The 26,203-nt window shown below is 31.0% G+C and overlaps 1 protein-coding gene across 1 annotated transcript in view; it reads right to left on the bottom strand.

Moving 5' to 3' along the window:
• Positions 1–665: 665 nt before the first annotated feature.
• The window catches only part of LOC134721052 (tetraspanin-9-like), a 29,388-nt gene continuing 3,850 nt past the window's right edge, over positions 666–26,203 (bottom strand). Inside the window, exons 3-8 of the mRNA XM_063583755.1 lie at positions 18,379–18,651; positions 16,294–16,368; positions 13,149–13,253; positions 4,605–4,793; positions 3,836–3,919; positions 666–1,397 (exon numbers count right to left, since the gene is read on the bottom strand). Coding sequence (XP_063439825.1) covers positions 1,320–1,397; positions 3,836–3,919; positions 4,605–4,793; positions 13,149–13,253; positions 16,294–16,368; positions 18,379–18,651 — 804 coding nt within the window. The 3' untranslated portion in view covers positions 666–1,319. The remainder of the gene's footprint in view (positions 1,398–3,835; positions 3,920–4,604; positions 4,794–13,148; positions 13,254–16,293; positions 16,369–18,378; positions 18,652–26,203) is intronic.

Genomic DNA, 26,203 nt, shown 5'->3' with positions numbered 1-26,203 from the left:
TCGTTTGAAATGATTCACGTTTTGTCAGGTTGTGTTTTATATATCTTACTATACAGTATGGTTTTGCTCATTGGTAATATCAGTTGGGTTATATGTAGCTGCGTAAACCAACGTCATTTAGTCTGGTAGTTAGTTGCCATTTTGGTATTCCTTCCAAATCTTCTTATATTTATATTTTGCAATATCAAAGTTTAAGCATGATTATACTTTACTCCGTATGAAGGACATTAGATGCTCGATAAATGATGAATACATAACTATTTATATTTGATTTTATTCGAAATAAAAAAAAATGTTAGTACCAATAAAGACACTACAATTATACGACGCCCTTAAAATATGATGTGATACATGAAAAATCAAAAAGCTTTAATTATCTCATCTGAGTAATTTGCACTAACATGTCTCTTATTATGTGTGTCAACTGTCCGTAACATGGTATTTTTTCTGAAAATCTGCATATGTTGATTTCCTCTAATAGTTAATGTGTTTCTCTCGGTTTTTGTTTGTAACTCGATTTACTTTCTCTCAATCGATTTTTGACTTTTGAACAGCGGTATACTATCTCTTTTACGTGTTTCGAAAATAAAAGGAAAATCTTGTATCATTGAATACTTGCTTCAAAATTAAAAAAAATGTTAATTAATAAAACGTTCCTCCGTTTTCATTATATGTCAAAGTTGAAAAATGAAATTAAAGACAAAGTCTTCTTTTTGTGTATCGTAAAATATATTAAAACACGTAGATTTCTATACTTGATTCAATTTGGAACAAATCAATTCATTCTTCTCTCAATTTGTCATGTCATTAAAGATCTGCATTAATAGTGTTTGGCCTTATTACAATCCGAGATGGCAAGAAACACCCGACTGTCTTACTGGTAAAGTTGAATTGCTACCTTTAATTTAATTGCAAAAAATGCACGATATATACACACTGTTCATAGTTGTTTAAAAATACATGTGAATTTAAACAATAATTCAACTTTTCAACATATGCTGGCTTTTCACCATTAACAGCAAACATACCGCATGGTTTCCCCTTTTTTATCAGAGGGATGTAAATTGATAATACAACTAAATACAATGAAAGAAATACCCAGTTTTAAAAGAAATGTTAATGTTAATATACTTTAAACAGATAAGCTGTCAAAAAATATTAATGAACATATCTTGTAACAAAAAACAATGTTCATATAATCATACAATATAATACTTTTTGGTTAAGTAATGATAAAGTATAAAACAGATACATAATCAAATTCCTTTCTCTCCAATGTTGACGGATGTCACACTTATTTAAATACTCTGTGTGCTTGACTAAGCTCTAGGATACACTTTGTTGCCTTTCTTTTTATCTTTGACATACATCAAGTAGGAGAATATGATCAGCAACAACTTGAAAAAAGAAGCAAGATTATATATCCATGAAAATACTCATCATAGATTGTCAATGACTTGGTGAGTTTTTTTTCATTTATTTTTCTAATTTTAATACCATCATTTATAAGATAAACATACATATATATGCTAAGCACGCCTCCATGTGCGCGAGTTTCTCGCTGCATGGAAACCTTATATGTGGTCTTCGGCTGTTGTCTGCTCTTTGGTAGGATTGTTGTCTCTTTGAAACATTCTCCATTTCAATTCTTAATTTTATTTTTAATTTATGTATATTATAATATTCTGTTCGACATCGCCATTTAGAATCAAAGTTTAAACATTTTGTTCACGACTTTGACTATACATTTGTTTTATTAATAGTTCATATTATGACATGCTATTGTCTGTTTTTATTTTACCTTTCGTTTTATTATTGTCTCTTCGATAACTTATGTCCCTTTCACAAAAAAATCTTTATATGATCTTTGTTCAGGAAAGGGGTTGACTTTTACAATGGACAATGTCTTGATAGCGAAATCAAAACTAGTGCTTTGTTATTGTCCGTATCGTACATAATAACGATAAGACCCCATGTACTAAGTCAGTACTAATATCAACTAAACACTCTCCAATTACATGGAACAACGGGAATTCGAGTGTCTCATGTAGTATCGACGCATACTATTTTAACTGAGAAGCAACACTTCGTGATATAGTCCCTCTTTGATTAATTTTAAAAGTATACTTTCATAATTATTTAATTTGAATAACTTGATTTTGAATATTAGCTTGCGACTAAAAAACTTCTATTGACAAATCATATAAGTTGACTGGTTGTTAAGAAATATGGCTAGCCAATGAATTTCCAGTACAATAATTATTGTGAAAGTGTTAAGTATATATGAATCAAATCTACTCTAACATCTTAGACTTGTCACTTATACTTGACTGTGCAGGATTATATGAATGAGCCACGGCCGGTTGAAAGTAGTAACAATCTCTAGACGTTAAAGAACCAACTTTCAACAGTTATGTATGTGTTTTACAAGGAAAATACTTCTGCCTTGTCAACATACCCTCTACAGAAATTGATGTATTGCAGAAAAAATGTGCATGGCTGCCAGATCAGCTAGTTAAGTACTTCAAGCTTGACATTAGAAACTAAGCATACATTAATTTGCTATACACTTTTTTTTATTATCAGTTTGTTTGCATTTGTTTATGATAACATTTATTTCGTAATTTTAGATGATATAAAAATTATACAACTCTCTACAAGAGACCAAATGACACAGAAGGTCACCGTACGGCCGTCAACAATGAGCAAAGTTCACACCGCATAGTCAGCTATGCTATGAAAGTCCCCGAAAAGACAATGTAAAACAATTAAAACGAGAAAACTAACGGCCTTATTCATATAAATTAAAAGTGAAAAGTGATTTTCTCATGCTCAGTTTTAGTGTATGTTGTTTTCGAGCTTTGGTCTCTATTCTTCTTCGCCACCCTTTTATCCTTCACAAGATTTGTTTCGCCCCTTTCAATTTTTTTCCTCACCATTTCCCTTCATCGGAAATTATAATCGGTATGACATGTCCACATTAAGATAAAGTTTGCTTCCAGAAAGCAATTCGCCAACATATTTTCCGTATGCAAACGGACCTTAGCGTGGTCCGTCTCGTAAAAATCCGGTGATCGCAATACGCAAGGTTCTCTCATTAAAATAAACTACAATATGATTGTACAAGTTATACGCGTGCTCAATATCCATGCTTCTTTATTGATTGTTTACTATAAGGTGACAACCGGTAAACCTCGGCTTCAAAACACGACAAATAATAATCCGCCATATTTCCACATCATAACATACAATGAGGAAAAAATAACAACTATACAATATGTTTGCGTAAAAAAATACAAACAAATCGTGCACAGAAGACCAACTGAAGGACGCCTCCGGGTTCGGGAATTTCTCGCTACATTGAAGACCTGTTGGTGACCTTCTGCTGTTGTTTCTTTCTATGGTCGGGTTGTTGTCTCTTTGACACATTCCCAATTTCCATTCTCAATTTAAAGTTTATAATAAATACATGCATTGGTTCAAAATTTTAATAAACATTATTTTTCACCAGTTACTTGCTCAAAATTGAAAAGTGGCATTAGTTCCGAGTTTTGATTGAAAATGGAAAGTTAGCACTTTCACAACATCACACGATTCCTGACATAAACAGGTGAAAACAATATGTCTGTATATGTTATGGCACATTCATAACTAATTTGGCAAACATTTGCATTTAAAATACAGTTTAATTCTTTGGATTTCAAATATTTTGGTCACGAGCATCACTGAAGAGACATGTATTGTCGAAATGCGCATCTGGTGCAAGAAAATTGGTATCGTTAATTTTATTAATTCGTTTTCATGATTTACTTATATAAACAAAATATGATTTTACCTGGAAAACAAATGCTGCAGAATATCCTATGGCTGCATACGTTGGGTTGCCTAACACCGAGTCCCATACTTTATCAAAACATCCCTATAAGCATGTTAAAACATTGTGTATTACCAAAACACAAAAAGAAAATCCCTGATTGCATTGAAAACAACGGAAAATAAAGTGACAAAACATTACGAAGCTTGCAAAGTACATTTTTTGCAATAAAGAAATTTCGAAAAAAATCTCTTTTCCCTTTCCCCTCGCCTTTTGCATTTTTTTTTTTAATTTGAAACCCTGAAAAAAATTATAAGGTTTTTTGTTGAAGTCGTATAAAGCATAGAAAATGAGTTCATGATATCTGTTTTTCCATACCAGACTGTACATAATGACAGTAGGGAGTGAACACAGAGCTTTGGTTGTTCCTCTTACATTCATTTGTTGTTTATAACTATTTCCTCATGCATGCATGAATAATATTATACAGTCATACGTTTTGTTATATAATTTTAAATAACTGTTTCATTGGTTTATTTTTATTTTTACAAAATTATGTAGAAAGGTTACAACACATGTACCACAATATTAGATTAAAAATATGATAGGCTGTCCCATGTCATGAATATTGTTATTAGTAAACTGTTTTTTTAGAGACTTGGAATTGTTTTTATTCATTTGAACTACTTCATACTTTTCCCCAGCATGATTTTTGTATTATCGTATTTTGTAAATACAACCTCATTATGAAAAATGTATTACACACATATCTTAAAACAAACGTTCTCACCTCATTGTTTATATCCAGGGTTGCTTCGCGAGCACAATTAAAGTCTGTGTCAGAAGTTCCAGTTGGCACATTTACACAGCATACAACAGGTGCATCTAGATCATTAACTACATTGCCTCCAGGTTTTCGCCAATCATCTGTTTTTGTTTGACTGAAATCTTTATAATCATTCACACCACAGCATTTCATCTAAAAATCATAATCTCATACAAAATACTTCAAGTGTTATACCGTTATTAAATATCGGAAAAAAATAATATAAAAAAATTCAATATAATGTCAGTGTTTGTCAGAGGATTGTACGAATACAAACCTAGTCTTTTGTCCATCAGACGGACCAAGAACCTAAATGCAGAAAAGGACAATAACATTTAACCACTGAACCCTTAACATGGTCTAGAGACGTAATGGCAGAGATCATCCTAAAGACATCGTCTAGCTTTCCTTATCTTAAATTCTTTACCTTAAGAAGGTAACTCAATCAGAACTAGTCTGATTATAATTGAGGCCCTCATATTGTATACAGTTAATATTCATCATGTTCATACATTAAAATACTCAATATATTTACACAATTCAATCTTTCATGGCAATAATTGATAAAGTTGTGATTACGTTTTCATATTCTAATAAAAGAAAAGACAGAAACAAATAATTCGACTATCATAGAATTTTCAAGAAAATGTTTATAACAATGTCTTGAATAATTCCACATAACAACAATTTTTTTTATTGAGAATGGTAAATTATTCCATACCTTTTTGCAGAATAATAAAACGATTTTTTATAAAAAGAAAAAAAAGTTAATAATTTGGTCTTGGAACAAATATATCATTATTAGATAAAGATCGCAAGTTGAAGTTTTGCATATTATCAATAGTTAGAATTGCTAATCAATTATGTGTAAGTCCATTTACAATTTTATACAATGGAATTGATTGTTGGTCTTTTATTAGTTTTGTAATAGATAACCATTTTAAAGACGAAAACATAAAATCAAATGGAACAGAAATATCATATTCAAGTATAATTCTTGCTTCTCTTTTTTGAAATTTTATGATCTTTTCTGAATCTTTTTGTAATAATTTTCCCCAAACTGAACTACTCTAGTCTATATTTGGTAGAATATATGCATTATAAAATAGTTGTCTTTTGTACATAATAGGCAAATATTCTTTAATTTTTATACAAAAGTGATATGTTTTTATCAATTATCTTACATATACGTTCAGCATGATATTCTTAGTTAAAATTTTGATCAATTTTTAGTCTGAATGGGTTTTTGAAAATATATAAGTGCAAATATATCTAACTGCTTTAGAAAGATTTACTCATAATGATAATAAATGGCTTTCCGTGAATTACGATAATGTACCCTTACTTTTGACATTTATACCTATCATATATGTTTGTTTTGTTCACACATCGTTGTCAATATATTAGAATTTGATGCGACTGTCATCATTTCCAAAGACAAAACGTCTGAAGAAAGACCAGTTTTTGAATTTGCGTAAATTTTTACTCAACATTATTTCTTTGTCTGAATTATCTTTTTAACATTCTTAATGTAGCGCCGACCGTTTATTAACTTTACCAATTTCAAAGCAATGAATGAAAAACTGGTGTAAAATATATTCCGTTTATTATAACAGAAATAAATATGAAATGGATTGCAATTTACAATAAATCTATAATACTAAAATTACGAAGTCCAATTTTTCAGCCGTCATCACGTAAAAACGACGAATCAAAGAATTCAACTTTATATATCACTAATATAGTACAAAGGTGTAGATTGAAAATTACACCACTCCAGGCCCTTTTGTTTTCCACGTAATTAATATTGCCAATAATTAAGAAGTTCCGGGTCGAGTCCGATACCGATACCAATAGTATATTCACCTGTTACCTATTACCTAATCTGTTCGTTCTGCATCTGACAGGCGCACCACCAAACGGTGTATTCAGGGTTAATATGCTATATACACGGGTCATAAGCACAGGGGGTTGACACTACTAAATTGTCAAAAAGCTACCTATTGTAGTATTTAAATCACTAAGATTTTCTAAGATAACAAGACTTAAAATGAGGAACAGTTTTCAATTTGTTAGTAGGCATACATACATGACGTAAACAGCGAATCAAAGAATTCATCTTTATTTATAACTAATATAGGACAATGTTGTTGATTAAAAAATACTCCATTCCAGGACCTTTTGTTTTCCAAATAATTAATATTACCAATAATTGATAAGTTCCAGTTCGACGGGTTCAAACAGAAAGATTTGAAAGCAGAGAAAAACTGTGTATCTTATAATCGGCATGACCTTATCAGATGACAATACTTATACTAAAATAAGGCTTGCGCATAGTTATATACCTTAATTCAGTCACGGACCCGCGATATCACGGGTGTGTTCTAGTAGTATTTAAATATTATCAACGTATGTAATTACCTATAAAATACCTAATCTGAAAAGTTATGTCTGAAGTTCGTAAAGCAGCTGATCGTTAGCAATCCAAATTTGAAACTGACTATAGTTGACCTGGTTTACAAAGTGAATACACAAAAATAGATATTCCCTACTTCCGGTTAATGGTTACAATGTAAATATGAACGCTGTGTAGCAAAAGGCTACAATTATGAAAGATTATCGTTATAAATGAATGTGTAAAAGGTAATAACTTTAACGTATATAAATGATTTGTTATGCAGTTCCTATGAAAATTACTCCGCATAACATCTGAGTCGCGAATGACAACACAAAATGTGCTACGAACTCCCGGTAAAACATTACCAAAATATTGCGGGAATTATGAAATATAAAAATGAACTGCACAAACTATGTGCATTAAACAACGTAATAACTTCTATTACGAAAGTAAATTAAGGTAAAATGCTTTGGCACAACACTTAACAAATAGATATAGGAAGATGTGGTGTGAGTGCCAATGAGACAACTCTCCATCCAAATAACAATTTAAAAATTAAACCATTATAGGTTAAAGTACTGCCTTCAACACGGAGCCTTGGCTCACACCGAACAACAAGCTATAAAGGGCCCCACAATTACTAGTGTAAAACCATTCAAACGGGAAAACCAACGGTCTAATCTATATAAAGCATGAATTTGTATGATAAGATTTTTCAGATTTCTTGACAAATGAATTAAAATTGTTTAAAAATTTCTCGACACTTTCAGTCTTGATAAGTCTCGACCAAATTTTGTCTTAAATTTGTCTCAATCAGTCTTGACATATTCTTGACATTCCTAAAAATGTCTTAATTTGTCTTGAAATATTCATGCAATTTTAGTAATGTCTGAATATGTCTTGAAATATTTTTGACATTCTAAACAATGTCTGAATATGTCTCGACACTTTATTGACAGTCTTAAAGCTGTCTAAATATATCTAAACACATTCTTTTCATTCTTAAAGATGTCTTGCCTGAATTGGATATAGACACATTCCGCACTGTTTCAACACAGTCTCCCTGGGGAGAGTTCCGACAGAAACCCGCCATTTGTGTTTGCCGATCATTGCATTTGAATTGGGACATAAGGTTGGAACCCCTTTTTCTCCTAGGTTGGGCCCCCTTTTGTCAATGGCTAGATTTGCCCCTTAAACACTTTCTTTTGCTGTTATATACTCATTTTTATTATGGCTAAACAAAACACAGAAGAATTAGGATACAATAATACTTTGCTAAATTATAAAAAAAAAAAGCTACATTTTGGTACAATACGTGTTTATTTATCATATTAACAATAACTATTATGCATGTAGAAATTACTAAAATAAAATGTGTCTACAGTATGATTGGTTTTTAATCATTTAGTAATAATTTATTAATGAATCAACATTTGTAATTACTTACAAACCCACATTTGAATGGTTATATATCATCATAACCACATTTGTATGTGTTAATACTTTATATGTCATACCCATATTTGTATATATAAAATATTTATATATCCAAAGTTTTAATAATAAAAATATTTACATGCCCAGCTTTTTTTTGTTGTAATAAGTGTTACTTGAAACAAAAATATATTATATAAAGAGAAATAAAGAAAAAGTTATATCATGTATATTGGTCATGAATTGTAAAACTCAGAATTGTCAAGGAAATAAAAGACACAATCAAAAATGTGTCAAGCCATACAGAAAATAATATGAGAATGTCTAGAAATTTCAAGATAGTATTCAAATGTCAAGAATTTGTCAAGAATTTTTTAGACAATATTCATGATGTCGATAATATGCCATGTAAATTTACAAATTTAATATAAAACAGAATTTGTCAAGAAAAATTTAGATAAAAGTCTTTCTTTTGTAGAATGTCAAGTAATTGTTCATGCAAAAAGGACAGAAAGAGGTCTTTTCAGAGTTTTAGACTTTTGCAGTGCATACAAGTGAGAGGTTTAGCTAGCTATAAAACCAGGTTTTATTCCACCCTTCGCCCTTTTCTACATAAGAAAATGACTGTATGAAGTCAGGAATATCACAGTTGTTATCCATTTGTTTGATGTGTTTGGGCTTTTGATTTTGTCTTCTGATAAGGAATTTGAATTTTCTTCGGAGTTGAGTAATTTTTCTGATTTTACTTTTTACACCACAATTAATATATACTGCATAAGTATAGAATGTCAAAGCTGTCTTATGTTGAACTCTAATATACGTTATGTCTCAACACTGATATACCATTTTACATTCCAATATACACATTAAACATTGCGTATGACATTCAATATTGGGAATATATCTAAACTATATTGTTTTTTTAAAACCAACTAAATTAACATTAGATAAGTACCACTTTCTAATGAGTTAAAGTTCAAACTAAATTAACTGTACGAGTTTTTCTTCATAGTTATTTGACGACAGACAAAATTAAGAAAAAAGTATTAAAAAATTAACAGTAATTCAGATATAAGGGGATATCCACAAAGCACTTGGTCCTATCATTGTTACCAGGCATCATTGTAAATATTACGGAATTTGATGAGACTGTCGTACAAAGTGAGAGGTTTAGCGCTATAAAACTAAGTTTAATCCACCATTTTCTACATTTGAAAATGCCAGTAACCAAGTCAGGAATATGACAGTTATTGTCCAATTGTTTTTGATGCGTTTTGTCATTTGATTTTGCTATGTGATTAGGAACTTTCCGATTTGATTTTCCTCTGAGTTCAGTATTTTTGTGATTTTACTTTTTCCTTAGTTATCAAATTGAAAATGAATTATAATAGATTTGTCAAAGGTTCCAAGGCACTTTGTGTCTCGTCTGATAATTCTGCTGACAGTGTAAAAGCTTAATGTTGACTGCACATTTATCGTTACATTTATCGGTAAAAACAAAATTAAAAAGAAATTATTTTTAGAAAATATATGTAGACGGTTTTATCTTGATCTTGAAGAATAACTGCTATACAAGTTTTATAACTATTCATGAAGGTTTACAAATTAATTATGTTAAAACAATTAGAGTCGGTAATATATAATGCCAAAAAAAGAAATGAAAAATGTTTTATGATTGCTAATGAGACAACTCTCAACCACATACCCAGTTTCGAGTTGAACATTTTACATTAAAAGGTAAAGTTCGAGTAATAGTTGGATTTCAACTTTGAATTTGACTCACCTTTTTACGTAGAGTTCGAGTATGACTCTAATTTGAACCTTTTAAGATTTAAATTTGGAGTTGAAAGTCGAGTTATCGTATATCAGTTCTATTTTTTTTAAATATCGAGGATCAATGGCTTTTGCTTGAGCTTCCAAAAAGGAGGGTTCATGGGGTAAGTATGCGTATAAAAGATAAATAGAATTGAAAACGGAAATAAAGAATGTGTCAAAGAGACAATAGCCGAAGACCACCAATTGGACTTCAATGCAGCGAGAAACTCCAGCACCTGTAGGCGTGCTTTAGCTGGCCCTTTAACCAAAAACATGTATATTAATTCAGTTATGATAAACGTCATACCAAACTCTGAAATATACACAAGAAACTAAAATTAAAAATCATAAAAGACTACAAAAGAAGGATGCTCTTCACTTGGGATTCCAGAGTTCAACAAAGGACAGCTGCGGCATTCCATACATAAGATACCGTTTCTCTTCAGTGGGATTCGAAACTATGCTTATGTTTAAATGTGTAAAGCCAGTATGTACTGTGACTATAAAAAATCTTTAGAATCACTTTTTCATCAAACGTTTCCGACGTTTACCTTGCACAAACATGTAAGACAATTCTTATCTGCTGAACGTGCATATTTAAAGACACCAAAACTTCTCAAAGATATCGGCTTTGGAATGAATTAGAACTGAAAGTATGAAGGCCTCTTGAAACTTTTCAGCTTTTGTATCCTAAACCTTATTCAATGTTTCTATAAGCAAACCCGGTCTGGTATATGTCATTCCATAACAAACTTTGAACGAAAAACGGTATTAGTAGTTTTAAAAGCAGAAAATAATGCTCCTATATGAATTTGCCGATTGAATCCGACTCATTTATTACAAAAAAAATTATATTCAGAATATGCCATTTTTCGTAGTTACTTGAAGACGACACTTTGGAATCATTCTCGATGTGATTATCATTTTATCAAAATAATCATGTTTATATATTAAAAAAAAAAAAGATGAAAGAAGATTAGTATGATTGCAAATGAGACAACTCTCCACAAGAGACCAAAATGACACAGAAATTAACAACTATAGGTCAAAATACGGTACGGCATTCAACAATGAGTAAAACCCATACCGCATAGTCCACTATAAAAGACCCCGATATGACATTGTAAAACAAATCAAACGAGAAACTAACGGCCTTATTCATGTACAACAAATAAACAAAAAATAAATATGCAACACATAAACAAGCTACAACCACCGAACCACAGGCTCCTAACTGCGGACAGGCACATACATACATAATGTGGTGGGGTTAGACATGTTAGCGGGATCTCAACCCTTCCCTAACCTGGGGCAGTGGAATAACATTACAACATAAGAACGAACTATAACAAGAGTGCACACACTGAAATGTCTCGCTTTCTTTACTAATCATTTATATTATGTTGATAGTCCTAATAATAAAGCTTTTTTACAACTATCACATAAACTTAACATAAACCAAGAAAACTTAACATTGACCTTTGAACCATGAAAATGAGGTCAAGGTCAGAGAAACCATGCCAGGTAGGCATATACAGCTAACAATTCTTCCATAAATAACAAATAAAATTGACTTATTGCTTATAGTTTAAGAAAAACAGACCAAAACACAAAAGCTTATCACTGAGCAATGAACCGTAAAAAATGAGGTCACGGTCAAATAAAACCTGCGCAACTGACATGTAGATCATGAAATATTTCCATGAACACCAAATATAGTTGACCTACTGCATATAGTATTAGAAAAAAAGGCCAAAACTCAAAAACTTAACTTTGACCACTGAACCATGAAAATGAGGTCAAGGTCATATGACACCTACCAGGTAGACCTGTACACCTTACAACCATTCCATACACAAAATATAGAAGACCTATTGCAAACAGTATAAGAAAAACAGACCAAAACACGAAAACTTAACTATAACCACTCAACCATGAAAATGAGGTCAAGGTCAGATGACACCTGCCAGTTGGACATGTACACCTTACAGTGCTTCCATACACCGAATATACTAGACCTATTGCTTATAGTATCTCAGATATGGACTTGACCACCAAAACTTAACTTGTTCACTGATCCATGAACAGAGGTCGAGGTTAGGTGAAAACTGTCTGACGGGCAAGAGGGCCTTGCAAGGTATGCACATACCAAATATAGTTATCCTATTACTTATAATAAGAGAGAATTTAACATTACAAAAAAATTAACTTTTTTTTTCAAGTAGTCACTGAACCATGAAAATGAGGTCAAGGACATTGGACATGTGACTGACGGAAACTTCGTAACATGAGGCATCCATATACAAAGTATGAAGCATCCAGGTCTCCAACTTTCTAAAATATAAAGCTTTTAAGAAGTGAGCTAACACCACCGCCGCCGTAGCCGGATCACTATCCCTATGTCAAGCTTTCTGCGACAAAAGTCGCAGACTCGACAAAAATCAGTTGAAAGAGGCTTACCTCATCAGATGGACAAAAAACAACAAGTGGACGTGGCCGGGTACTTGTACATCACAACAACAAAAAGACACTAGGTACAGATCTTAGAGTATTCGCACTTAACTGACAGCCAGTTCAAGGCAACTTACAACTAATAAAAATCATGCATCTAAGGGCATTTCATGTTTCTTCTAAGCAGTTAAGAAAATCTCCATGACATATAAACACAATTGCAATGTTTTGAAGTCTTAAATGAAGGTTTCATTTATTTGAAATACTGTATATAGTTTTAATCCCATGAATTAAGGGACATTTTGTTTTAATAATACATGCATATTGTATTTTGCCAATCATTTATAGATGGAAATAAAGTATGATGAGTAAATGTCGCATAATTTCTATAGAAATCTGAATTAAATTACCTGTTGCATAACAAACATCCATCCCAGTGTTGCTACTTCAGAGTTTCCGATTCCTTTGTAGTTTTTCAATGACTCAAGTAAAACATCTTTTATAGAACCTTGAATCTACAATTGACAAAAACATATTATAATATTAAAACTAAACGACACCTCTACTCCAGACACCATTTAAAAGATTATTACAGTAACAGTTCTAACCTTAAACAGATTTTGACAGTTGTAACCTATACATGCATATACTTCTACTATTCTACCCTAAAACAGAACCTGATAAAAAAAAGGTTGGTCTTGGACAGCTCTATCGTCTTGTGGATTTAGTGTAGACATAAACAGTCAGAGAAAAAAACATGACCTTCTGCAGTGCCAAGTACGGGTATCGACTTATTGTAGAGCCATGAATGTACATCTGTACATAATGTAATATTAGTAAGTTATTCATTTACTGGTAACACAATCAATATGTATACCAATAAAACAATATTCAAAATTATAGTTACACTGATGAATTTGCAACCCTTTAGAATAAGTTAATTCAAAGAGTCAATAGGTTAACCGGGATCGTTTATAAATTTCCAGGCTCGGTAAACAAAAGCTCTATAAAGATGAGGATGTGCTGTCCCGATTGAAATACATTTTCTACAGATACAGTTTATTTTCATTTATGAGTTTGACTATGCCTCTGTTATCTTTCGTTCCTCTTGCGAGCATACTGTGGTAACGAAATCCCATACTTTATAATTTACCAGAGATACATATATCATGTTCATTAAAATCCAAAATGTCACAATAAACATTGGCAGGGCGAACTTCAAAAGATGGTGCCATTGGAACATCACCGCCTAAAAAGGGAAAATTAACAATAGGGAACGAAAAATCGTCACTTTTGTCATGCATTTTACTGTAATATTTCAATTTTAAAACTAAAATATGTAAATCTAGGAAAGAACAGTTATTACCGTTTATATTTGATTTGTTAAAATTAAGTTTCTTACGGGTAAAATCTGGCTAGGAAATTCTTGATTATTTAACGAAAAAATATCATCAAGATATTGGTGAATTGTTGAATTTATCAATTAAATGCATTTTTGACGGGTCTTTATCGAGTTTGGTCATAAACTGTTATACAAAACAGTACACGAACAAATCTGCTATGAAAAAGGCGCATTTGTTGTACATAGGAATACCTACATAGCATATTTACTTACTTTTCTTATTAGAGAAGAAGGCTTGAATGAGTTGCAGCTTTACTCTGGATTTTTTTTTTATTTTCTTATTAAAAGACAATACATTGATAATTTCATATACCAAATCACAGCTTTATGAACTTATCGGGAATGACTTTGATCTATCGAATTTCATTAATACATTAATTCATTTTGTTTCTTTTTTATGTGCATTTCTTTATATTTGTTTTGCAGATGTTTTAAATAGTTTAAGTGTAGACGGTTAGCCAAGTTGGAAGTAATAGAGAGGGTCAAATAGTCACAAGATACCTTACACTGTATATGCTGTTTAGCTAGCTATATAACTAGGTTTAATTCACAATTTTCTATATAAGACAAACTAATGTTGTACCAAGTCAGGAATATGACAGTTTTTATTCATTCGGTTGATTTGTTTGAGCTTTGGATTTTTCTATTTGCTTACGGACTTTCCTTTTTTGAATTTTCCTCGGAGTTTAGTATTTCATTTTTTTATTTTCATTTTTCTTATTTATCTCTAGCTCGATGTTATAGATGTGTTCAACATAGTAGAATTTTTAATTATTTAGTGAGAGAACATCATCTTTACAGGGGAAAGTAGAATTAAAGGATTTTTTGCTTACTTCTTTTCCTTTAAGAATAAAGAACAAGTCGACAAAGGAGGGGCACAATTTAGGTTTTTATCCATTCGTTTGATGTGTTTGGACGTTTGATTTTGTCATTTGATTTGAGACTTTCCTTTTTAAACTTTCCTCGGAGTTCAGTATTTTTGTGTTTTTACTTTTTGGTTCCAATGGGAATGCCGACAGTTTGTTGAAATACTATAGAGACAATTATATGGTCATACTTGGCCTGTATTAATTATCTTTAAAGACCTTCCTCCTCTACAATATACAAAAATATTTTTTTCATAAGGAAATAATAACTTACTAGTATTTGTATGCCCCATTTATATTAGAAATATTTTTTCCGGTCTGGGAATTCGACCGCCCGTTGTTTGCCCCATTTATGGGCATTATTATTTCCGGTTTGTTCGTCCGTTCGAATTTGACTGTCCGTTAGTCCTTCTATACCGCTTCAGATCAAAGTTTTTTGGTCAGGGTAGTTTTTGATGAAGGGACCAATTAACTAAAAACTTAGTACACATGTTCCCTATGGTATTGTCTTTCTAATACTTCAATGCCAAATAAGAGTGTTGACCTTGAATTTCACGGTCCAATACACATAGAAAATGAGCGGGGCATACGTGTATTATGGACACATTCTTAAATATAATTGAATTATTATGAAATATCATATCTACATCTCCCTGCTTAAGGGTGTAAATTGGGATTTGGAAGACACTTGTAACAAAGGTATAGGAAGTCATTTTTGCGTGTTTAAAAAAGGATGATAGAGCTGGGGGAATTTTTTATTAACGTTAGTGTTTGATCTTTCTTTTAACACATCCGTCAAAGATAAAATAAGTACAACTGTTTACAATATTAAACATTTATGAATCTGTTCTGATGAGCCAAGCCTTTTCAATTGATTCTAGAATGGTGGAATTTTTTTTTACATCACATAAATTTAGCAATACGAATAAAGTCTTTAGCTAAGTCCAATATCATATGCAGGTGTCATCCAGTGGTTATCATTGGTGATGTCTTTTATACTTGCTTTTGATTTGTATGCCCAAACAATTGGAATTTATTGTATTAAGTATAAATCTGTTCTAAATATGCTAAAACGAATACTTTTGGGATCTTGTTCTTCCATTTTACAAAAGAGAGATAGAAAAAGAAGAATAGTTTTGAAACAAAATACAGTTACAACATACAATGTAAGACCGTACGATATAATCTTGTCGTTCATTGTTTGTAAAAGTGTTCCAATATTCCTGACGCTTGCTGTAAATGTCCCCTACAGCAATCTTAGCATATGTAATTCTAAAATTTACTTACCGTACCTGGAGCAGCATACATCAAAATCACGACAATAATTTCTCCCAACAACATTACTGATATTATCAGGGCGTACTGTAAAACAAAACAATTAATTGTATCAATTATATGCAGATTCAAAATCAACAATTTATCGTTGCATTATTTATTTACAATGCATTACGCGGTATTTCTTACATTTATCATATATTTAGTACAAAATTCAGCAATTTTGTATACCTAATAAAAAATATTTTTTACTAATCTGTACCACCTACCTTATATCGCATACCCCGTGTCGCATACCCGAATTGCATACCTGGCCTGACTCAATAAATCAAGTGACGTCAACCTTTGACCTATGACGATCAGTTGCTGTATTTCCTGGCATAGGAAAAAAGTGAGTTACGACTCAAGAAATGTCTGATCATTTCAGCTAAAATCGATATCATTCAAAAAGATATCACTAAGTAACTTTTATGAGCGATTTTTATTAAATAGATTCAATAAATCTTTAAGTGGGAACTCACTTTTTCAGTCCAATGACCCTGTTTGTACTTCAATATGCTGTATCACCACTCGACCAATATCATTCCTCGGGATCTTCGGCCCTCGGGACTGATATTAGTGTATCGTGATACAACATGCGATACGGATTTTGTCGTGTATTATTATATTTGTAATATACACATATTCCAGTTGTACGAATTCAAGTTAAACGGGTTGGTTGTCTTATTTATTTTTTCATTTATCAGTCTAATAGTAATTAACCGTAATGAATTAAAGTACATGGAGTCAAGGAATCATGATTTCCCTCATTTCCTTGTTTTTCTGACAACAATTTGTATAAAGCAGAGGCAAGCCTAATAAGATCATAATAGTGTGTGCTAGTAAACGATTTCTATCTTAAATTTTTTAATATAAATTTATGACTTGGTACCATTGTTTTAGTCGATAAGTAATCTTAAACATAGATAACATGGAAATCATATCAATTGATAATCAGGCATTTGACATGATTTGCAAAAAAATGAACCGTTTCATAATTTCCTAATGGTGCTCTTACTTTTGGTCAAAGTAAACCGAAATAGATAATTTCAAAGTAAGTTTAAGGGGGCTCCCGGGTATAAACCGTTTTTTTTTTCTAAAATAGGATTTCGCTATATTTTCTTATGAATGAACTTTATCATATACTTTAAAAAAAAATTAATGAAAAAATGGTGTCACCATTCATTTAAGCTCACAATCTGCCTCCGGAATTCGAAGAAGCATACATTTTTTTCATTATCCTTTTTTTCTGTTGAACTAATAAGATAAATAGAGGTAATATCGAAATAAAAAAATAATCCAATTTCAGAAATCGCTTAGATTTTTCAATTAGTTAGTTTATGTGCAGCTTGTTTGAAAAAAATAAAAAAAAATATAGGTCACCGATGAGTTAAAAAGATATTTCAAATTTAAAGCCGACAAATGGCATTTTGCATCAAAGGGAGATAATTTGGAGTATAAAAGTAATCTGGGGCCAAACCGAATCGATTAGATAATATGCTTAATAGCCGACCGTGCAAGGGCTGTATAGCCAGTCAAGATAGTTAAAAACTTCCATTTGTTGATGTCCGAATCGATTTTTTGTTTGATGTTTGTACCATATCATAAAGTAATAACTAAAAGTGTAATAAATAAAATTTGTAATAAAAATTTAAAGGTTTAACTTTTTGCTGAAATTTTAGTACCCCCGAGCTTCCTTAATTCAAATCTTTATCTTCACAATAACAGCTACAGTATAGAAAATGTATTTGAGTTTTGTATTATTTAACACAACCCTTAAATCTATGCAAATGGAGACAAGAGATAGACGCAAGTGAGTGTAACCTTATATCGTAAATATGGTAATCGCTTATTTATTCTGTTTTATTTTCCTTTTAAACCGATAACTGAGATGGGATTAAGACAAAATCAGCTACACTTTTTTTTAAATATGCATAAACTTAATATTCTTAATCAAATGTAAATTAAATGTCAAAATAACATACAGTACAGAAACTATTGTAAAATTGTCCACCAAAATCAAGAACTCTGTAAAATACTTGCATGAATAATACTTACAACAAAAATTAGTGTTTTAAATTTACAGCAGGCACCACAACAACCAAGAAATGATAGAAATAATAGGACACAGCCTGCAATAATCAGTCCCATACCAATACCATCTAAAAATTCAGTAATGGAGAAACTTTCAGCTCCGGTGCTTCCACTTCCAGTTTTCGAAGCAATTGTATCTAGAGCGGTTCTTATATCTTTTTCAAGCGACTGTATCTGATCAATCTCCGACGCTTGGTATGCAATGACACCTGCAGCTATCATCAACAAGCTTATGATCTAAAAAATCCAAAAAAAATCAGCAATATCTTTTACAGATAATATTCGCACAAATCGCACTTACTGAAATCTGCTTCAAGACAAATTAAAATAACAATGTGAAAAATAAGTAAATGTTTTCCTATGTTAAAATATCGACCAGTACACATCTTACAAAATTAGTGTTAGGCCTACATAAACAGTCTGGGATAAGCTTGAATTTGTACAATCCCGAATTAAATTATTGACCAGTTGTTTGACCATGCGTGTTCATAACTACAAAGTATCTCAATATTTCTTATATCTAAATTTATAATCAACTTGAGAACCAATAAAGACGATACTCAAAGATGTTACTAGAGTGCTTAAATCAAATCTATTTAAGAATTCAGTCAATCAAAGGATCAATACGTTAATATGGGTCGTATCAAAATTTACAAACTGTACACACGGTACAGTTATCATGACTTGATATCCTGTTTGTAATAAGGTTTCAACACAAACAAATACATTGTGTACCCAAACATCAAAACAAAATCTTGGTATTTGTGACCGAAATTAGTCAATATTTTATATAAGTAATGTGTGGTAACGGAATCCCTCAACATATTTGAAACGAAAAAATAGGTAAAGTGGGAATTATTTATAAAGAGTCCATCGTTTTAAACGAAAAGTTTTGACATTTTATTGCTAGTCCGTTTTTGACTGATTGGTTTGAATTTCCCTTTGGTGTAATCCGCCTCTCTTTCACCATCCATCATATAATGTATAATTATATAAACAGAATGTGTATTCAGCCGTGTATCGCTATCATTATTGATCCGAATGATAAAATCTGTCATGGAGTTGTCACTGGTTCAGACGTTCTTGTATATATAGAGTCTATCCTAAATTGAGGTAAAATTAAATGGCCTTCCAAATACTTTTCGATCCCTTACATCACCGAAGAGACATAAATTGTCGAAATCTGGATATGGTGTAAAAATATTAGCCTCTCATGGTGTGGTTAACCATCTTTGTCGCAAATTTATTGTTATCTACTTGTTATTAGATTAATATTGAGATAAATTTTGTTACACCTTGTGATCAATTTATTTGTAAATCGTCAATGGCAGTCAGCAGGGTTTAAGAATATCATTGTTCATCTTGCTAGTAAAATGCGTTTTGCTAAATATATTTTTTCACTTTTTTGGTCATTTCGAAAATGTTGTTTGTGCTGTATTTAGACCCTTGTACGACGAATTTTGTTACATGTACACGTATAAAAATTGCGGTTTTTATCCAACGCATTCGTAGGTTTGAACGTTGTTTTCAATTTAGATTTGTTTATTATATATATATATAATCTTGATCGTTATATAAATTATCAATAAGCTGGTAATTTTTATCAATATTGATGTTTTGGAGGAGGAACAAGTTCCTTAAAATTATAAGAGTCAAGTACAGAAGCCTGAGTTACAGAAAACAAGTGATGGTAGGAAAATGAGTGATGGTAGGGAAAATTGGTGACTCACTCTATTTTTTATCATTTATACCCTCTGGGGAAATTGTCCATTACTCTCTTATCCAAAACCATCCCCAAGCAAGTCTGTCGGCCGTTCACCAACCATCGTTGTGTACTATGATAGTGATGATAAGTTTTTTTTTATATCAGCTAGGGCGTGCCCATATGATCTCTAATGATCATATATGATCTCTACACTCATGCGTTCGTTGAATGGATGTTCTGTCTCGCCAATATACTACATGCCATATCGACACTGAAGAAGGTAAACAACGTTCTAGGTTTTGCAAGTTACATTGAAAAATATATGGTGTATACAGACCCAGTGAAGTGGAAAGTTATGTTTTCGTTTTCAGTATTTGTTGGCAAGTCATGAGACAACATCTGTTTTTCACACGGCTTGCATCATCCTGAAGTTGAACAGTTTTTACTAGAGGATACTCAAATTTGCTTGTCTCTGAAAAGCTAAGACAGTAGGTTTGGGAAAGATCTTGTATGATTTTGGGTGCTTGTCAATAGTCTGCCAATTTGAACGGATCATACGAGAAGAGTTAATGATGATGGAATTGTATGTAAAAACAAACGAAACTATTAGGCTGCACCTCTTATATATGCCACTTATATTAAAGGAATGACTGTACTATTTTTTTTTGTCTACGAAGAATGACATAAAAAAGATCTGGTGCACACTGAATACGCGGGTTATTTTAGAGTGTGAATCACATTTTTATGTCGTTTCGAATAGACAGAAAAAATATTAGTCATTCCTTATAATTTAATTCTCAATTTCTTTCTAAGCAGGGTTATTAATTCATGAAAAACCCGTTTTGTGATGTCACGGTACCATAACAGAATTATGTCAATGCGCTGATAGACAAAACACTGTCAACCAATCAAAAGACGCGTTACTTCCAAAATTAAATTATATGTATATATATATAGTATATATACTAGCGAGTCTAAATTGAAAACTACGTTCAAACCCATGATTGCGTTGGATAAAAACCGCAATTTTTATACGTGTGCATGTCAAACAAATTTCGTTGTAGAAGGGTCTAAAAACAGCACAAAAAACATTTGTATATAGTATATATTGACACAGAAATTAACAATATATATATATACATATCATCAAGTAAAAAGTTGTCAGCCAAACCGACCTATAAAACACTTTCATTAAAAATAAACTTATTTTACAAAGGCGTTTTTATATGAATAAAATAGTTAGAAAATGAGAATAAAATAATAACTTCTAGGATATAAAATTTCTTATTCTGTAGAATATACAAAACAAGATAAAAGATGAACAACATTCACAAACACATAAGATAACTAAGATTTTTATATTCAAAAAATAATCAAAATCTGCATATAAAAGACACAAAAGACAAGTTTTTGGTACATTATTCATGTCTGTTATCAGAGTAAAAACAACAATTCAAAAAAGAACTTCCATCTTAAATATGGCCACAATCACAAAAATGCACTTAAACCTGGTGTTCAGTAGTTGTCGTTTGTTGATTTGGTTCATAAGTGTTTCTTGTTTCTCTTTTTTGGTCATTTTTGGTGCCCTTTATAGCTTGCTGTTCGATATGAGCCAAGGATCCGTGTTGTTGAAGACTGTACTTTGACATATAATGATTTTTCTTTTACAAATTGTGACTTGGATGGAGAGTTGTCTCATTGGCACTCATACTACATCTTTTTATATCTATAAACGTTCACGTAGAGTTTCTGGTAGTCTCTCGAAGGTGGTCTGGCATATTGACTACTTTAATTTTAAGTTGCTATAATGAAGGTAAAAAGAGGTAAAATATTTTAAAGAAATAAATTTTAATATTTCATATAAAACTAAGTGAATCTTCTATGTAATTGTAGAAAATAACAAATTATTGTATAAAGCTTTTTGTATAAAAAGATATAATTAGAAAGTCTATAATGTTATGTAACTTTTAATATATAAGTATTAGATGTGAAATTCTTCTTATTTGACACTTAGCGACATAAATAAGGTTTGACAGCTTAAACTCTTAGAAGTATTTCCTTTAGCAAATATATCTAATTCTTTTCTATTGTTCACTTAGAATTCGATCTTACCATAATAATCGGATTTCCCTAATGGTCATAAAAACAAAGTATTAAGTAATTAAAAGTAGTAACCCCAAAAAAGGTGAATAAGGTAAAAGAGATCTAACCAATAGAAACTGTCCTTATAAAAATAAGTATTCTAAAAGTCATTTTGATTGGTGAATAATACAAGTCCAACCAGCACGTGTTCTTAGGGGTTTAAAATAGGAAACCCTAAGGAATGAAACATTAATTTACTCGTATGGTTGGACTCCAAATAAACATATATTGACATCTTTGTTTTATTCACCAGGTTCGTAAACTTATAAATTTTGTTTAATGAAAAGTTAAATAATAGAAGTCTTTCTTGATTAAAGTTCCATAACTATTATGATATACTATTTTAATTAATTGATAAAGTATTTTGATAATTGTTATTTCAATTTCATTTAAGAACCAAACTCTTTTATTTCATATTATGTATTTGATTAATTTACTCGTATGGTTGGACTCCAAATAAACATATATTGACATCTTTGTTTTATTCACCAGGAGCCTCGAAAGAACGCAAACGATAGTCCCCCAATTATCGTAGTTAAATAGTGAACATAGAAACATGTAAAACAGCAGACCAACAACACATATTAACCCTTTAGTGGGAAAGGGGAGGCGACTGCCTTAGTCTGCGCTTTCCCCCTCTTTCTCGCACAACAGAAATGGTGGAGGCAAGTGGAAAGATTCACGGTACCCGTAAAGCGAGTAGTTTCCCGAAGAATAGTGTATTCGAAATTCGAAAAGAAATCAAGTGTGTTAAATATATTCTAAAGGATAAAGTAGAAAGACGAACGGAGAAAAGAGAATCGATAAAGGAAAATGGAGAAAGGAGACAGGAGAATACAAATGGAGCATTTAGACTTGAACAGAGAAAGGAGAACAAAGAACGGAGAAAAGAGAATCGAGAAAAGAAAATGGAGAAAGGAAACAGGAGAATGGAAAAGGAGCATGCAGAACGGAGAAAGGAGTGTGTAGAAAGGAAAAAGAAGTACGCAGAATGGACAACGGAGAAATGTATAACATTACGGAGCTTAATTCGGACATTGATTCTGAACAGTGGGATTTAAAATGAACTATATTGTTTCATTTTTTGTATATATATATTGTATATATGTTCTTTGTTAAAAAATATGTTTCTTAAATAGCAAGTAAGTTAAAGTTAATATTAAAAATAAATCGAATAGCAAATAAGTTTAAGTTGAAGTTAAAATAGATAAAATAGGGAATATACTTAGTAAAAAAAAAAGATAGGATAGAATGTATAAGTTAAACTTAGTAAAAAAAAAATGATGTAAGAATTACGTTAAATTGAAATAGAGTAATTGATAAGCTAAATTTGAAAAGAAATGTATAAATTGAGATAAACGGAATATGACTTACTATTTAATTAAGTGCAAAACTATATAAAAAAATATTGATAAAGAAAAATATTTAATTTGGAAGACTGTAAATGGCAAATAAGATGCTAAAATGATGATGACTGATTTAAAAGAAGTAAAGAAATATGAGATGAGAAATAAAATATTTATAGTTAACTGAATAGAAAATACAAAAATATAGAAAGTACGAAAAAGTAACTTAGAGTAACTATATTGAAATGTAATATGTCTTAGAAGTTAACCTTCAGGCGGTTCAAATTCATTAACGTAAAAGAGTAGAAAGAAATACCCTTGTTTATATGAGAATCGTAAAATAATGCCTTAAATGTTAACCTTCAAAAGATAAAAGTACATAAAAAAAATGGGTAAGAAGAGGTTGGTTGTTTAAAGACTTTAAATAAAAGCAGAAATTACCGAAGTAAGGCACAGTGTCCTATAAAGAATAAAAATAGAGAAATAAATAAAGAGAAATTTAAAATTTAAAGAGAAATGCACGTGTAAAAATGAATAAAATGTTGGTAAATTGTGTAAGTTTTTAATGGTTCTATAGCGATTACGATAAATGTTGAGTAAAACAAGTGTTTTAAGGTTCCCGTATGTAAGAATGTAATGTGAGTTTAATCATAAGAATTAGGATGGTACAAACCTAATTTAGTGCTAAATATGTTGACCTAGCTAGTCATCATGTAAAATCTTGATTATAGCAAACATAATGTATTCTAGCATAAGCAAATCATTAACCATAATGTAAAATCTTAACTGTAATCAAATGTTTTAGAAAACTATCCATTGTAAAACAAACAACAAATCCGACTAAAGTAATATAATAGAAAATGAGGGTATGACTTGCGGTAGTTCTGGAGTCGGAGCAAAGTACCCAGGAAATGAGCATACTCCAGCGAGAGGAAATGACTCGGGTATGTTTGGAGTTCGAGCAGACTACCAAGAAAAGCGGGCTTACCACATATTAGAAATAGCGAAACGATAATAATAATGGTAATAAAATAAAACACCAACGCTCTTACAATAAAGATGAAGAGATCGAACATGTAAAATATTAAAGAATAAAATTGTTTTATTAATAAGAAAAATAAGAATAAGAATATCTAAAACGCAATAAATCATCTTGGTCATAACAACTTGTATTTAACCAAAACATCCAATATCAACTGATCATAAGCCACAAAGTCAAATAGTCAAATCCAGTTAAGAGAATATTTAAAAAAAAAAAAATTTTTAAATTTAAACAAGTTTTGAAATAAATAAATTAAAATGTAAAATTGCGGAGCAATTTCTTCGAACAACAGGGATATATAATGAAGGTAAAAAGAGGTAAAATATTTTAAAGAAATAAATTTTAATATTTCATATAAAACTAAGTGAATCTTCTATGTAATTGTAGAAAATAACAAATTATTGTATAAAGCTTTTTGTATAAAAAGATATAATTAGAAAGTCTATAATGTTATGTAACTTTTAATATATAAGTATTAGATGTGAAATTCTTCTTATTTGACACTTAGCGACATAAATAAGGTTTGACAGCTTAAACTCTTAGAAGTATTTCCTTTAGCAAATATATCTAATTCTTTTCTATTGTTCACTTAGAATTCGATCTTACCATAATAATCGGATTTCCCTAATGGTCATAAAAACAAAGTATTAAGTAATTAAAAGTAGTAACCCCAAAAAAGGTGAATAAGGTAAAAGAGATCTAACCAATAGAAACTGTCCTTATAAAAATAAGTATTCTAAAAGTCATTTTGATTGGTGAATAATACAAGTCCAACCAGCACGTGTTCTTAGGGGTTTAAAATAGGAAACCCTAAGGAATGAAACATTAATTTACTCGTATGGTTGGACTCCAAATAAACATATATTGACATCTTTGTTTTATTCACCAGGTTCGTAAACTTATAAATTTTGTTTAATGAAAAGTTAAATAATAGAAGTCTTTCTTGATTAAAGTTCCATAACTATTATGATATACTATTTTAATTAATTGATAAAGTATTTTGATAATTGTTATTTCAATTTCATTTAAGAACCAAACTCTTTTATTTCATATTATGTATTTGATTAATTTACTCGTATGGTTGGACTCCAAATAAACATATATTGACATCTTTGTTTTATTCACCAGGAGCCTCGAAAGAACGCAAACGATAGTCCCCCAATTATCGTAGTTAAATAGTGAACATAGAAACATGTAAAACAGCAGACCAACAACACATATTAACCCTTTAGTGGGAAAGGGGAGGCGACTGCCTTAGTCTGCGCTTTCCCCCTCTTTCTCGCACAACATTGCCATGGAATGTCAGGCATATGCATGGAACCATATGTTTTAAGAAACATATTATAAGGCTCGGTAACACTTTTAAAAAGAAGATGTGGTATGATTGCCAATGAGACAACTCTCCACAAGAGACCAAAATGACACAGAAATTAACAACTATAGGCCACCGTACGGGGTCGGCCAGTTTAATACCAGTTTAAAACAATCCAGATTATCTTAATTTAATACCAACAAATTCAACAAATGACATCGACAAATCGTTTCGTTCTTACT

The sequence above is a fragment of the Mytilus trossulus genome, chromosome 6 (genome assembly GCF_036588685.1).
Source record: "Mytilus trossulus isolate FHL-02 chromosome 6, PNRI_Mtr1.1.1.hap1, whole genome shotgun sequence".
Classification (NCBI taxonomy): domain Eukaryota; kingdom Metazoa; phylum Mollusca; class Bivalvia; order Mytilida; family Mytilidae; genus Mytilus; species Mytilus trossulus.
Note: the sequence above shows the minus strand (reverse complement) of the source record. Positions and strands in the feature narration are given on the sequence as shown.